The sequence below is a fragment of the Sciurus carolinensis genome, chromosome 4 (assembly GCF_902686445.1).
Source record: "Sciurus carolinensis chromosome 4, mSciCar1.2, whole genome shotgun sequence".
NCBI classification, from domain to species: Eukaryota; Metazoa; Chordata; class Mammalia; order Rodentia; family Sciuridae; genus Sciurus; species Sciurus carolinensis.
In genome coordinates, this window is record NC_062216.1 from 44,698,196 (window position 1) to 44,715,914 (window position 17,719).

Below are 17,719 nucleotides of genomic sequence, written 5' to 3' on the forward strand. Positions count from 1 at the left end.
TCATTACAAAAAAGCCTATGAGAGAAAACAATGACTCTAAGGTCTATTGTCCTTTGCTAATCTATGTTTCTCAGTGCAGAAGTTATTTCCCATGTGTTCTCTTTTAGTTACCAAAACTTGTTACTCTAGAAAACTGTTTTTCTACAACCCTCTGATAGGAATCATCTCATCAAAGGATAAAAGTTAATTTATTTAAAATCATAAAGTTGAAACTTGATGGAGCTGTATATCTTGGTATATTAATGGAAAAGGCCAAGCCCCTGGAAAAGACAGTGTCAAGAGATGACCACCTTTTAAAGAGGTTGATAAATGGCGGTGTGGAGGGAATTGGAAGGCAAGAATATTTGACTATAAAAGCTATGCAGAAGCCCCTCTCAATCTGAGTCAGGTTTTGAATGCATCCTTGATTATCCTGGCATAAGGAAAACACTATGTGACAATAAAATCTCTGAAGACTCTACCCACAAAATTCTGTTTCTGTCTCTTAGTCTAGATGTTATTACAAAGTCAATGGTTCAGCAGAGATGGATCAGAGCTTCCCTGACAAGGATGATGGCATCTCTTTTTTTTAAAAATATAATTCCATAGAAAACTAACCAAATCCCCTTTTGAAAGAAATACCTTTTCAAGTACATTCACACAAATACCCAAGAAACAGAAAAATGTACAAATTCATAACCTTCTTCAAACTATACCACTTCCTTAGAAATCTATATTTACAAAGAAATTTTAATGCTTTCCATTTGATTAAAAAAATCTTCAAGTTATAAACAAAATAGGAAAAGTACCAATAGAGACTTACTCCGTCTTTTTCCAACATCTCCTTTGGAAGTTGCTGCTTCATTTAGAAGAACCATCCCCATGGTGATAGCAGCATCTATAGTAGTTGTTAAGGAGATAGTAGAAATAGATGCAAATAAAATCTATGAATTTTTCTGGAACTAAATACAATGTTCCAGAATGGTTAAATTAAAAATGCAAATAGAGGTAAATGCAACTGATTCTCATATCTATATAACATAAATGACCATTATTTGTGTATGACTTAAATTTTAATACTTATAACCTGAATTCTTTAATTTGCTAGATTTTGAGAGTCTAATCCTAAATGTTTATGGAATCTAGAAGTTATATAACATTTCTAGAACTTTCAAAACCAGTTAGAACTTTCAAAACTATTTTTAGAACTTTCAAAACCATTTCATGTTGTTATACAAAAAAATTTGTTTACTTGTAGACATGCCGACACAAATGAATCCTAGAAAATCAGAATGTATTAACCATGGTTTCTTATTTCTTTTTCATTTTCATGTGTGTCTGTGTGTTTACAGTTTTTTAATGCTTGAATTTTTAATGTATTGTTTCATAGATGTTTGTTTAGATAAATAAATATCATTTCACTTAGAAAACTTGAGGATTCAGTAACAAGCCTTAAAAAACCAAACAAGTACATTATAATAAACAATTTAACAAATTTAGCAGAACCTAGAGCTAGTCATTTAATTGCCATTTTAAAACTGAGAACACAAAATTTCTTCTGTACTTTTTGTACGCTTTCAAATCATGGGTTTATTCATGCCATCCTGAAAGATGTCAGGGATTAAGAAAATAATGGGAGCATTTCAACATTATAAGAACATTCTTTGTCATGTTATTAAAACATTTTTGGCATTGTCTACTGTTAAGATTTAGAACCCACTTATTCTGGAAATGTATTTATTATGTACTCTGGTCAAAGGACTAAATGGTTAAAGAAGTGAAGAAAAACTAAAGTAATTCTAGTCCAGAAATTCCTTAATTTGCTCTATTAGGATTTCTTTTCTTATGTCTAGCTATATGTGTACAAATAGTATCAACAGGTCTCTAAGACATATAGCAACAGAAGCAGGATCTCTCTTCTTCAATAGCAAAATCTGGAAGGATACCATTGGGCCATGTCTATACAATTAAGTAGAGGAGGTCAGAGAAAGTTCTGCAGGTATATATTTCTACACTGAGACAGTTTTTATAACCATAATACTGAATTTGTGTTCATTGATAAATAATATTATTTATATTTGAGTTTGTTTTCATGACCACATTATTCAACTTCTAGATAATAAATACCTGATTCCACAAGTTAGGCATTTTTGCTTACAAAGACCTCTCTATACATAAGGTTTTCAAACTATTCTATTTATAGCATTGGAACCCTTTCTGGGGAAAAACAAAGAAACAAACAAAAACAAAAACAAAACAAAACCAAAAAAAAAAAAAAAAAAAAAAAAAAAAAAACCCTAAGCAAAATCAGGTTGGAAGAAGCTTAGTTATACCAGAGAAAAACTCCTGATCAGCCCTATGAAATGCTGCCCTGTCCCACCACACACACACATACACAGACACACACACGCCCCAAATGCTACCACTAAACTTTTAGAGATCATAATACAGTTTTGAAACCACTAAAAATTGGTTATTACTGAGTTTCAATCATGTTGCTATGGATATGGTTAAGAGAACGACTGTTTTGTAGTCCCAATACAAGTCTGTAATTTTCCTGAGCTCCTAATCATGGCACATTGCTAATAATGACAGAAAAAAAAGAACTATAAAGATCTATATCACTAAAAATGTTCATAGGTAGAGAATGTTTACTGCTTAACACAGGTTTTTGGTGCAGACAGATGGGACCAGTGTGGATCCTATTATGATTCCCCTTTAATCTTTTTCTGTTTCCCTTTTATATTTATGTATAAATTTGAATACACACATTTAACTATACATATTTGATCTACTGATAAGTTGTACAGAATTCTAGAGCATTTTAACTATGACAAACATCTTCAAAAATATTTAAAACATAAATGGCATTAAAAATAAGGCATAATCATTTAGTGACTCTAAGTTTGCTAGGTAGTTTCCCCAATTCCATTAAAATTGTGGGGGGAATGGCATTATTTCTTTTACTAGGGAAAATAAAATTTATGAAATTAAATGCTTGGCCATTTTAAAAGTAAAAACCACAAATTAAAATATTCTCAAGGTTAAATTTTATGCACACAAACACACAGACATGATCTCAGTGAAATGTTTATTACTCAAAAGTATATTTTAATGGACTGTAACTGGATGTATCTTATATTCCATTTTTACTATTCTCCCTCTGAATTGAGAGTAATGGTTTCTTATCTGAAATACTTTTGAATTTCACAAAAATTCAAGCAATTTTATGATATATAGTTATGCACACAATTTTTTATAAGTAGAACACATTTTATTGCTTTATCTTACTGATGACATTCAATTTTTTCCCAAATGTTTGCTATTACAATTATTCTTACAAAGAAATATTTTTTATGGTTCTTCTAATGTACATTATTTTCTGATGGGTCTATACCTGGAAACAGAATTTTTGAGGTTGGGTGTATGTATTTTCAAATTTGCAAACTTGAGTCTGAACATGTTTTGATATGTTCATTTTTATTTTTGTGTCTAATCATTTGTATATGCTTGTTTTCTTTTGTCAATTAAAGTGAATCTTATTTTCTCATTAATTTGTAGGATATCTTTCATTTTTTCTGAACACAATTGAGGTATTACATGCAGATTCCACTGCTTTATGGTTTTTCTTTTCAATGGTTTTATCAAGCAGAAGACCTTAATTTTAACACATCCAAATTCAACTTTTTCTTTATGAATTTTTATTTGTTCTTTCTTATGAAATTAATTCCTAACCTTGCGTCTTGAAAACTACTCTGGCCTTTTCAAGTAATTCAAGTAATTTCAGGTAATTCAAGTAATGTTATTCTTACTATAATAGCTTTCTATCTCACTTTCAATAAAGTTTAAATACCTCAAAATAACTTCGAGGCCATATGTGATTTGGACCTCAAATCACTGTCCATACTTGTTTGTCCTTGTGTGGTCTTACTCTTCTTACCTTTACTAGTATTCTAACAAGTCATACACTCCTCCGTCTCAGCATCTTTGAACTTGTTATTTCCACTGCTTGATGGATTTCTCCCAGATGTCCTTGTAACAGCCTCACTCACTTCTATCAGTTCTCTGCTCAAATTATTTTGTCAGAGAAGCCTTCTTTGCCCTACTTCCTTGTTCTTATCTTTATAACAATGTTTTTGAAAGAACTTTCAGATTGCATATCTTTTCTTCTTTATTTATTGTTCTTCTCCTAATTTTAGCCCCAAAGAGCAGAAATTTTGTTTTGTTCACTATCTTACCCAATACACTTTGATGTATATATTATTACCAGTTTACAAAAAAGGAAATGGAAGCCCAGAGAGGCCTAAATAACCTCAAAGTTACAAAGAAAGTGAAAGGTGCAAATCAAAAAAAGCATAAAATAAATGACAATGAATGAATCATGGTTAGATGAAAATGATAATGAGAGTGGGTTAAAGGAGTAAAAGTAGCTAGCTTGATTTTAGTATAAAACATCTTTATGCTAAACATAAAAATTTTTTTCCATAAAGCACAGAGCATTAAAAACATCTTTTACTACTCCAGAATCACTTTCATTTTACAGATTTTCCAAATAAGTTTTCAAATTATTCACAAAACTGTTATCTCAAACATGTCTATCTAGATTATGGTTTACCTTTATATCATTTCCTTATATTACATGCTGCTTTTAAATCAAATTCTCATAAAGTTCTATTTTTGTTGGAAGCACATGTGGTAATGATACAGAGTTTTAAAATTATGTGAGAGTACATATAAGCAAAATCCCTATTATACTAAATAAATAAAGGAGGAAGGGAAAGGAAACTTCAAGTCTTAAATGTTATGAGGTTGCAGCATGTCAAAAAAACTCAGCAGATCTCAAAAATAATTCACTACATTGCCAGGAATAGATGCATATTCCAGGAATATGTCTCAGAATTCCACTCCTATAAAGCTATTCTTAAATAAACAAATTAAAATATAAAATACCTAAAAGAATTTTGTGATGCATACCTGAAATGCATAACAAGTGAGCCATGTCCAATCAACAACCTGTGCATTTCTGCCGTCTAATGTAACAATATCAACCAATGTGTTCTCTTATTATTTATAAAACCAGACCCCCTCAGATGTCATTTTGAAAAAGGTATTCTGGACATTAGAATATGTGTTTTCAGAGTAATCATCTGCACTTCGGCTCAGTCTTTGTTCTCACATTTGGTGTACTCAACTTGCCTTTAAAGTTGACCAAATAAAAATGTTTACTTAAGGATCATTTATAATAGTGAATTATTAAAAATACAATGTCAACAATAATGTATGGTACTTACAGGTGGCAAACTAGTCATATAAAATGAAGTTGATAAAAAGTTCTTAATGGTGAAGCAAGACAACTGTCACCATGCTAAATAAAAATAAAATGCATACAAAAATATAACTTCATCTTTTTCAAAACAAATGCAAAAAAATGATAGTGGGGAGAGAAATATCAAAAAGTTAACAACTGTTATTGAAGTGATAAAGTTGTAGACTTGACTTTTCTTTATTGATCACATCCTACAGAGCAGGGGTTGGCAACTTTCTGTGTAAGAAACAAAGTAAATATTTTCAATCATGCAAGCTGTATAGTGTCTGTTGCTACTACTCATATCTGGTATTCACTGCAAAAGTAGTCACAGACAATGCACAAAACAGATGTGGCTGTGTTCCAATAAAACTTTATTTATGAGAATAGTAGACAGGCTGGACAGGGCCTGTGCTGGTCCTAGTGTGCAATCCCTGCTACAGAGAATCTAAGTTGGTGCCACAAAAACTATCTACTATTATATCTGACAAGAATTTAGCTTTATTCTTACTTTTTTTAAAAAATAAAGAAATGCAAGAACTCAGAAAACCCTTGTGCATACAACTCTGAAGTAGGAATTTTTAAACAATTTGTTTTAGTTGTAGATGGACATAAAACCCTATTTCACTTATTCACTTTTATGTGGTGCTGAGGTTCGTACCCAGTGCCTCACCCATGTAAGGCAAGTGCTACACCGAGCTACAACCCTAGCCCTGAAGTAGGAATTTTGAATTACAAGGGTTACAGGCTGTGTATCACCCCGACGTAAAAATAGGTTGTTAGCTATAGGTCAGCAACTAGGCACTGTTTCTTCCTGAAGTTTCTTGTAAAGTGAGTTTTCTAGCCCATAATGAGGAAAGTACAGCCAGCCTATTTTAAACTTGCTGGCTGTAATTAAGAATATGAATTAAAATAAAATGGCCTTTAACTTGCTAACTATTCTCTTTTATTTACACATATCTTTTTAATTTAAGGTTGTTTGTTGAGAGTTGAAAGTCTAACTTAGTTGTATCAACTAAAATATTTTTGGCTAAAAACTAGTGTACGATACTTATCACTTTGGAAGAAATATTGTATTAGTAACATAAAAATGTTTATTTTTAGATAGAAACAGCTAGATAATCATCATCTGTCAGGGTTACTATGTAGGTAGCATTTTTTTAATAGGGTAGGTGGGAGGCTGAATAACTAAATGAAAGCCCTATGAAATAACAGATTCTTTTCTGCCATTGGACTGATGGGTGTAGCTATCTAAAGTGTTCCAACATTAAAAAAGAATATGAGAAAGGTCTTCGACCTTCCAACCACTCCTGACACATACAACCCCACACACCTAATTCAGTTTATGAACTAGTGTGCTTAGTTGTACTAACATTATGACAATACATACTTCAAGCTAGTACATATACACCACTGTTTGCTGATCCTGTTGATCACTGTCCTACTGCCTAAAATGTCAAAAATACTGACATGATTCCACACAAGATAAACTGGTGTTTGTGTAAACTATATGCAACACCCAGAGGCACTAAACATCCTACAGAACTAGTAAAGAATACATCTCCATTACATTATGATTCATTCTCAATTGTATATTATGGTAAATTTACTGTTGCTTCTAGGAAGAAAATCAAGGAGTTTGTCAATTTAATGATAAATGAGAATAGATATTGAAAAAAAATGTTAGCACATTATAAAATACTTAAGGGAATCTAAATCTAAAATTATCTTCAACTTGCATCCATCATTAATTTTCTTTTATAGTATATTTCTCCTTGGATATACTCATTAAAATAAAAGAAACATTTGCTATTTATCACAGACTGGAAACAAATGCAGAGTAAAATTCTTCCCTCATAATAAATAGAAAACAAATGTATTTCTTATAGAAAGAACAATGTGATCTTTATAAAAGTAAGTAAGTATTTTAAAATTATTTCTAGTATAATTTTTTATTTTGTATCAATACTTTTATTTCTAACCAATACTTATTTCATGGCATCTTTTTGTGATTCCAGAACTTAAAGAATGTGAAGAATTAAAGTACAGTGTCAAGTCAGAGCTTATATAGTTGACAATAAAGTTGATTCTAGAACTCATGTGTACTGCACACACTGGCATATATAAACCCCATCTTAATTCACTGGAAGGATCATTGTCTATGACAAAAAGACATTATGATATGGCCTGGTTGGAATTTTAAATAAAGTTTTAAATGACATTCTCCCCCACTGATTATCTACTGGTAGAAACAACTGCAGATTACTTAAGACAATAAAATAATGTATTTCTGAAAATATTCCTCTAAGTATGAAAAGGTGCTCTATTATGAAAACAAATCATACCTGTAATTATGTCTATTCTATTGTGCCATACTTTTAAGTATATTTATTAAAAGTTATCTCATTAAAAGACATATATGGAAGTTTTGAATTTTAAGAGGATTCTAAAGTACCTTCCTATTTCTCATGTGATCGCTACAGCTCAAAATACCTACTTTGAGAAATTAAATATTTTATATATAATATTATACATTATGTATTTCACTTACATATTAGTACAAGCCATTAAGGTTTCAAAAACTGTATGACTGAAATTTAATAATTCCAGTTGAGACCCATTATCTTAAGCCTGAAGATTACCACATTGTGGACATTTGAAAGCTTTTTTAAGGACATAAATTGAAATAAATAATTTGCATCATTATTTGTTGTAAAAGTCTCTTCACTTATACATATATCAGGGACCTTGTCAATCAAGTTTGGCAACTTTTATACCTCAGTAGCTAGCAGGTACTCACATGCAGATATTTATATTTACATATTCATGCTCCACAAAATAACTATTCATTTTGCACAGTGATATGATAGACTAAAGAAATATAAACATATCCACTGTATCTTTAGGGAAACAATCTTTCAGAAATGCCCAACAAATGTACTTACTCTATAATCATGTGAACTATTACTGGCCTGTTCACCATAGAAGTTTTGACTTACTGGGAAAATACAAGTAGGAAAAAATGGGTTGAAAAATTTAAGTTCTCTACTATTCAACTGATGGGCTTTATGATATTAAGTACTTTAAATAAAGTAAATGCTTTTCATCAGTCAAATATAAAACCTACTAATCTTAGGAATTTGTTAGGTTTATTTCTCTCCATACCTTATTTTCCTCCTGTATTTCTTAAGTTTATTAATATAAAACTAACCTCCAAAACATTTCTGAACTCCAGAGTCATGTTATTTCTATTTATGAACCTTGCTTATAAGAGTTACCATCAAGTTTTGAAGTTTCTTCCTTTCAAACACTTGAGTCATTCATCATTGTTAAAATTTTTCCTCTACAGTCAACTGTTAGTACCTCCCAATTTCTCTGCTCTCTCTTCTCCACTCTATCTTCAATTTATTACTAGAAGGAAACTTGATTGTTTGAACAGAAAAAAAGATATATGTGGCACTACTTACCTTTTCACATCCAAATTTATCAGGGCACTCTGGGTACAACCTCAAAACACTTCATAAAGAATTAATAAGGCAGCCAAATTTTAACATGTACTTCTGCTCTGGTTCCACCTTCTACTAGAACACTCTCTTGTTCCTCTGTGAATATCTTTTTTACACTTCAAAACAGCTAAAGAGTTAGTCACACTTCTCTAGGCAGCAAGTTGCTCTTCTATAGCTGCTTCCTACAATGTTTCTTTACTCTTTTTTCATAGATTTCTTTTATATAATACTTAGAATTGTTTTCTCCTTTTTTCCTAAATAAGATACTAGGAAAATAAAACACTAATGATAAAAAAAATCTTACTAAGATTTTACTAAAACATGAATCTTTAACCGATGACATCAAATAACTCAATCTCTTTTCTCTTAGGTTTCTCCAACAAAGTTCTTTGTATATAGCAACTGCATCTAATGATCTGACTTACCAAATTAGAAGGAGGAAACCAAAAGGAAGAAACATTCTGTACAGATAAACACAAAGTAACCATCTGGTATTTACTTTTCTTTCTTTTTTTTTTTTTTTTCACTAAGGGAAAAAATACACATGTAAATTTTTAAAATGTGGTAAATTCAAAAATACCTGTAGACTCTCTCAAGGGAAATTAAAATAAGAAATTGCCATAAAATGGCATCTTTTAAAACATTTACTGATAATATTAATAAGTCCGTGATTTTAAAAGAATTTTTTCTCTTTCTCTTTATAATAGATATCTCTAAAATAAAAATACACAAGAGAAATGAAGCAAATAATTACTGTTGGCATATAGAGAACAGGGACTTTTAATTCTTTTATGTATTCCTACTAAAGTCTATATTGAACACTTCATACTGCTTGTGAAATGTCTTTGCATCCTAAATTTCAGCTTGATGTCAATGATCCGTGAAATGAAACCTTGGAGAATTCCCGCCATACAATGGAATAACAGTCTCAACACAGCTTTTCATTGCTAGGTATTCCTGATGTGTTTTAATAGACTCACTACTGTGGATAAAGTATACATCAGGGACTGAAACAAATTAGGGGAAAAATGAAAAAAGGAAACAATAATATATAAATAAATAATAGTTAAAAATTCAACAATTTACTTGCAACAAATACTTGGTGTTTCTTACCATTTGTTTTAGCACAAATATATTTTGTTTCATAGACAAACCCTAAAAAAAATTTAAAGCCTAAATAAGATGGAAGATTAACATATTCACAAATATTTTAGTTTCTTACTTAAGGCCCCTCTGATATACAGAAAATATCATATTAAAGTTGGAGTCTAGAAATCTAGCACTAATTAAACAATATTTAATTAGACTAATCTTTCATACATATTCCATTTTTGTCTATTTATCCAGTAGTAGTCTCTGTGACTTTATTTTTATTTTAAATCTCTATTATACAATCCAGTCGAGAATAACATGTTCCATTTAGTTGTCATTGTCTTTAGCCTTCTCTAATATGGAAAAATCTCAGACTTTTATTAAATCAGTGCCTTTTAATTACACAGAACAATGGATTTCATTAGTACATAAAAATAACACATTTTGATCATATCCATTCCCCTAACTGTTCTTCCTTCCTAATACCCTTTCCTTCTCCCTGTTATTTAATATCGTCTTTTTCTTTCTCCTAGATTCCAAATGAGGGAACATGTGCCATTTCTTTCTGAATAATACTCTATTGTGCATATACTGACAGGCACCTAGGCTGAGTACATTTTTGAGTCTATTTCGAATTGTGCTTTAATAAACATGGGTAGGCAGGTATCTCTAGAGTATTCTGACTTTAATTCTTTTGAGTAAATACTCAGTAGTGGAATAGCTAGATCATAAGGTAGTTTAGTTATTTTTTGGAACCACCATATTAGTTTACATAGTGACTATACAAATTTATAATCACACCATGCATAAGGGTTTCTTTTACCCTGTATCCTCACCAGCACTTATTATTTGTGTATTTGTGTGTGTGTGAGTGTGTGTGTATGTGTGTGTATTTTTGGAGACAGGGTCTCACTGAGTGCTTAGTGCCTTGCTTTTGCTGAGGCTGGCTTTGAACTCAAGATTCTCCTGCCCCAGCCTCCGGAGCTGCTGGAATTATAGGCATCTGTCACTGGGTCCAGCTCAGTGTAGTTTTCATTTTTATTTTCCTGACAGCTAAAGAAGTTGAGCATTTTTTCCATATATTTAATGGTCATTTGTACTTTTTTCTTTTAACAGTGTCCAGTTCATTTGCTCAGTTGTTGACTAGATTATTATTTTATCTGGTATTCACTTTTTTTTTTTAAGTTCTTTACACATTCTGGATACTAATCATCTGTTGAAAGAGTAACTGGTAGCAAAGATTATCATCTATTCTGTAGGCTGTCTCTTTCTTCTGTCTTCCTTTGTTGTACATTAATTTGATTAATTTGATGCAATCCCGATGTTGATTCTTGCTATTATCTCTGACGCTATCCATTTTTTTGTTTTTGTTTTCCTCTTTTTTTTTTTTTTTTTTTTTTGTACTGGAATTGAACCCAGGGGTGCTTTACCACTGAGCTAAATCCTCAGTCATTTTTATTTTTTTACTTTGAGACAGGATCTCACTAAGTTGCTTAGGGCATTGCTAATTTCCTGAGGCTAGCTTGAATTTGTGATTCTCCTGCCTCAGCCTCCTGACTTGCTGGGATTACAGGTGTGGGTTACCACACCCAGATAGCTATTAAAGTCCTATGCAGGAAGCTGTTGCCTTGTTATGTCTTGAAGGATTTTTCTTATGTTTTCTTTGAGCAGTTTCAAAGTTCTGGGTCTTACATTTAGGTCCTTGATCCATTTTGAGTTGTTTTTTTCTGAGAGATAGGGATCTAGGTTCAATCCCCTATATAGAGGCTGACTTTTTTCCAGTGTATGTTTTTGGTACCTCTGTTAAGAAAAAGATGGCTATAGCTTTATGAAGTTGTTTTCATGCTCTCTATTTCACAGGTCTACACTTCTATTTTTATGCCATTACCATACTGTTTTAAGTACTGTTTGAAATCAGGTATTGTGATGCCTCCAGCATCATTCTTTTTGATCAGGATTGTCTTGGCTGGCTATTCATGGTTCTTTTTGCTTCCATATGAATTTTAGGTTTGTTCTTTCTACTTTTATCAAGGAAGTTTCTCAATTTTGATACTCTATATGCATAGGTAACACAATGAACTGGCTGCAGATAAGCCTAATTCTGTGTGCATTCAAGTATGTATAATCAAGACTGGAAAAAATTAAAATTTTGAGAAATGATACAGAGAAAAAAGATGATAATATTTGCTAGATGAATTTCATAAACACAATATTTAGCTTCCCTAAGGATAAGCTGGACATTTAGAATTTCTTTCTCCTCAAATTTCATTTCCAAAATTCAGTCTTAAGACAGTATCTTTTTTATTATCCTGTAAAGTGCATGATTAGAAGGGGTCAACAAATCTTCCTCTGGGAAAATTAAAACATTTCAAATACTTCAATACCACTGTGACTGATAGTTCGGGCTACAATTCCTACAAATGACATAATTTTGTTCTTCTTTTTGGATGAATAATATTACATGGTGTTTATACCACATATACCCAGGGTTTAAGTATTTTATAATTCTGATAAATACATGGAACTTTTTCTTTCCTGGTCATCTATACATTTGTTTGGTGCTAAAGAATATACCAATAATTATGTATTTATGCATACTATCTGCAACCCAGTAAAGTTCTGAATGAGAAAGATGGGAGAAAAGAGGGGGGGATTAAACCAAATAGTCTTTTATGAGTACTAGATGTTTTATGTGTGCTATTTCATTTACTGCACACAGAAGATAGAAGATAACTACTTTTTTTTATGCTGTTTATATCACAGGGATCCTACAGTGAAACCACATAAACCAACTAAATATCTAGCCAGATGTATTTAAGGTACAATAAAAGCAATACTTTTAAATTCGAGTCAGTTTAAAAACAAAAAGAAGAAAAACGAAAATTATAGTTTGTTAATGATTCAGCATAACAATAAAATTATACTGTAACAGAAAATAATTAGCAGAGCAATTAGAAAATTAGTCATATAGTAAAGTTTAAATTTTAATGTCTTTTAAAAGTCTTGCTAATTATTGCCAGGAAGAAAATCAATTTGACAATATGTAGCTTTGTTTTATCCTTTATAAGTCATCAGTTGTTTTAAAGGATACTCAGTACCAGAATAATGTGCGACTCTGCCACGAACTGAGCCTGGCTGCTCCCATGAATGTAGCTCTACAAAACAAGACAAAGAAACAAAATTAACAATCTGGGAAAAAGACATAATTATTTCAGAGTTTCCTGTCATGAAAGTAAACAATAGAAACATCTACTAATGAGGTTCCTATTTATAATTCTTTTTAATAAAATAATTCTTGGTTAACCTGAAATAGATGAAAATGTTGGTTGATATTATAACTGCAGACAGCAATTTAACAGAGTAAACTTACATGTATAAATGTAACTTTTTAAAAGATTTATCACAAACAGACACAAAATATAATGGTTTTTCTTGAGTTTACTGCACAAGTTTACTTGAGGACATAAGATTACAATTTATAGCATATTAGATTTTCTGATTTTTCATCATTCAACTAAGTTTTTAAAATGGTCATATGTCAAATTACTCTTTTCCCCCTTACCAAAGTTTAAAAAATAAGGATTTAGCTTCATAAATGCACACATTTCATTATTGCATTTCATTTTTTCAAAATACAATTATTAAACCTGTTTTTTCCTACTTAGAAATACATAATTTAGTTTTACAGTTAAGAAGAATTTTATATATATGTATTTAATACCACTTGATTATAGAAAATTTGACACAAATCTCCATCTAGAATTTTCTGCTTCTAAACTAATTCCCAAAATATTTCTGCCATTAATTTCTCCAGTGAAAATTAGTTACTATACAGTTTTAAACAAAAGTTCCTTTCTAGGTTTTCTAACATTATAAAACAATACTGGAGAAAAATAAAACACAACATAAATCAATTTCCTTAAGTTTTACATCACTTAAACTGCCTCACTGTGCCATTTCAACATTTTCCTTTATTCAATATTTTCCTTCATTTTTATTTATGACAATAACTATGGCTAAAACTAAGTGTGCTTTAATGGAAAGATTACTTAAACCAGAGTCAGAAAATTATTCCTTCTAGCACTTAATCCTGGACATTGAATCATTCATAAATTTGTATTTTCTCATCAAGAAAATCAAGAACTGACATGATTCCTATGGTCTTTTTGAAGGAAAAAGTTTGAGCTTTGTTATCAAAGCTATTTCATTATTTTTTCGTAAAATCTATTGCTGATTTCTTGATCAAAACCATCCTTTGTTTTCATCTTTATTTTTTCCAGCAATTCAAAGCACAGCTTCCTCATTTGTAGGTGTGCTCAGATAATCTTTGAGCACGGTTTTAAGCAAAATGGCTAAGAGCCATTTCTGATCCATTCAACTTCTAAAGAATCCTATTATATATATTTATATATATATATATGTACATATATATATATATATATTTTCTTCTGACTCTATGCATTTAGATTTTCCAAGTGAAGACCAGTATAACTTAAAAAATGATAAACTAGCTGCAAGCTAACCATGTAAGATTTTTAACATTACTAATAGAAGACAACAATAAAATTAATAAGAAAACAAATATGAAATACAAACACTGTAAATTATATTTGACATCAAGTATGATTAGAAGCTCAGACTCTAAGAACTAAGACTAAGGTTTTATTCTTGGAATAACTACAATGGTACACCTAATAACTGGTGAATTTGTTCTGAAACCTGGGTCTGTCTATATAGGTGATGTCCTTTATGCCATATAACAGCTTACCAAGTACAGGAAGAACATGTAGAAAAATAATATTAAAGTTTTCCTTGGCATTTGGATTATTAAATGTTGACAAAGGAGTTAAAATCACTTATATAACTAAAATATTTAAATTTAATAATACAGGATAATATGCTTAAATTTTTATTAAAACTGCAAGAAACTGCACCTACCTTAGAATCACAAATTTAGAGAACTGAGATGTTTTAAAGTGAACGGTTTCAAACTTTGTTTTAAGAAAGAGGATTTTCTCTGATCAAATTTTTGTTAAGGTCATCAATAGATTTCCCCATTGCCAAATTCTATGATTATTTGTCAATCTCACTTGACATATGTATCTGAAAAGCTGGCCACATCTGACCACTCCCTCCTTTTTGGTCATATCTTCACATGAATTCTATGACACCACTCTTGCTTCTCCCATTACACTGGCTCCTCTTCCTCAGTCCCTGTGGCTATTCCCTTCCTAATTCGCATTTTCTCTAGACTCTGGAATGTCCCAGAATTCCATAGATTTAAGGATTTTATCTGTACTCACCCTTCCCTGGTGTTCTCACCCAATCTCATGCTTTAATTATCAACCTATATGGATGATTCTCACATTTATATCAGGCTGATATACACCCATTTCCATTTGTTAGTATCACAGTCTTTGCCTGGAAGTCTAAACCTTAAAATGGCCACACAAACTGTGGTCTGCCTTCCTTTTTATCCCAGAAAGGGCTTCTCTCCCCTATTTCAGGAAATGGTAATGTGATTTTTCCAGTTGTTTAGGCCAAAACCTTAGAATTATCTTCCATTCCTTCTTTCCTCCCTCCCCATAATCCAATCATTCAGAATACCCCATTGGCTCTGCTTTCATAATTCATTCCAAATTCAACATCTGTTACTATATCTAGGAAGAAGTATCAAAGCGGCCTGAGTAATAAGGCCCAAACTATCATCATCTCTTGCCTAGACTATTGCAAAGCCTTTTCATTTTTCCTGTCTCCACCCTACAGTTTGTCCACCAAATTAAAACTGTTTAAAACAAAGCAAATTCTATCATTACTTTGCTCAAAATCCTTTAATGCATTTTTAAACATGTGAGAATACCACCTTATCATGCAATGCACAATACCAAATAACTTACATATTTTTTTTTCAACTTAAAAGGATAACTAAGTTAAAAAAAAATCACACTTGGTCCTAAGAGACTTATCTCACTAAAGATTATCATTTCACCATAACTGATCCATTAGTCTTATAGCTTATTTCTTGTATACAGAAGACTATAACAAGGAGCAGCTTTGGAGGGTCCTCAGTTTGCCAATTACTACATGTGTCAACTGGAACAAATTATTTAACCTCAATTATTTCATCTTTAAAAGAAAGATAGGAGAATATTCCTCAAAATATTAAACTAAAAATTAAATAAGATGTCATATCATGTTATTAGTATAGTACCTGGCACTCCCTGTAGTAAACAAAAGTAATCAAACATGTATCATTTAAATGAACTCTATTTTCTAAGCATTAGATAAGCAAACTCAAATACATTTGGTGAACTGTGTACTGAACTGATATTTTTAAAAGATGATGTTCAGAAACCGGTATTAAATTTTGACTTTCATTCATCTTTTTTAGTCTTCAAAATCATATCAAGACCAGATATCCCCAAAGACTTTACAATTTAATGAACTAGAATTCATTTGATAGTTTTGCTGAGTAATTAATATGTATGAGGCATGAATTTAGGCAATGGAGATCCAGCACTTAGAGAAAAAAATAACTGCAACTATGCATTCAAGGAGCCTACACACTCAAACTATAAGAATACATGTTGTCTAGTAAAATGCAACAAAGAAAGTGCAAATACTAAAAGTCATGAAAACATCCATATAAGCAGTAAGAACAAATAAGCTTTATGGATGTCTTCCTTACCATACATCATTATCCTTTATGAGGAGACCTAAAGCAATGGTCTAATTCCGTGAGGATTAAATTGAGCTCTATAATTTTTAAAAATGGTCTTAAAAATTTGTATTTAAAAAATGCATGCCCTTTCAAGGTTCTTTGAAAAGGAATACTGAAGTAATGAATTCCTATGTAAAGCATGACATTCATTTATATTCTTTTCCTCTCTTTTATTAATTCTGATGAGTGAGGGAAGTATCAGTAGCTACTGGTAGTTTACTCCAAAAAATATATTTAACTTGTCTTTACAAGCACAATGCATTTGCATATCAGATAGTTAAGAAAATGTAGTAGTCTTTGATATTTGATATGTATAAATTTATTCATAGACAAATATTTTAATAGAACATTAATATCAATGTTCTTTACTTGTCCAGTCTATTGAATAGTTCACAGCATACATGAGCCAAAATAAAATTTAAAAATGGTTCCTAATTCACTTTACAAGACTGCTGACTTAAAGTCCAATTTTATTTACAATGAAAATTAGATAAATGAAGTTTACACAGCATGACATAAAAATATGTGTATAGATGATAATACTTTCTTAATTTCAAGTAACATACTTGAAAATAAAAAATAGTATATTGTGTTTAATATAGTGGTTCTAATATCTCTTAGGTAGCAATGCTAAGAATGAATCAAGATAAAATAAAAATTAAGCTAACTACAAAACAAATCAACAGAAGAAAGAAATTTTACTCCACTTAATTCATTCCTAAGTTCTTAGGAAGATGATATCTGTCAGCATGCTTTGCTTTTCTGATATTATTTTAAAATTGTGGTCTTAGTGAGTATTCATTAATTTGTCTTAAACACTTATTGCTATAAAAATAATAATGGCCATTGTGAATAAATAGTTTGTTCTCAGAAAAGGGAGTGGTTATAATGAAAAGCAAACAATTTATCAGTCTTACTTTTAGTGTTGATAATAACCATTCAATTTAAGAAACTGATTCTTACTTGGTCATTTCAATAATTTGGAACTCAGTCTAATCTGTACTCTAGACCCTGATACTGATGATATGAAGGAAACAGTATAGTGTAGTGGTTTGCAAATTGGATTTCAGTCAAAATATCTGATACCAAAACCAAAAAATATCAAAGAAAGAAAAC

General features: G+C 30.9%; 1 protein-coding gene across 5 annotated transcripts in view; it reads right to left on the reverse strand.

Moving 5' to 3' along the window:
• Positions 1 to 17,719, reverse strand: part of Tusc3 (tumor suppressor candidate 3) — a 339,326-nt gene that overhangs the window by 127,728 nt on the left and 193,879 nt on the right. For all 5 annotated transcript variants that reach the window (XM_047549084.1, XM_047549080.1, XM_047549085.1 and 2 more), the window contains 2 exons: positions 12,974 to 13,037; positions 803 to 877 (listed from right to left, as the gene is read on the reverse strand). In XM_047549084.1, the coding sequence (XP_047405040.1) occupies positions 803 to 877; positions 12,974 to 13,037 (139 nt within the window). The remainder of the gene's footprint in view (positions 1 to 802; positions 878 to 12,973; positions 13,038 to 17,719) is intronic.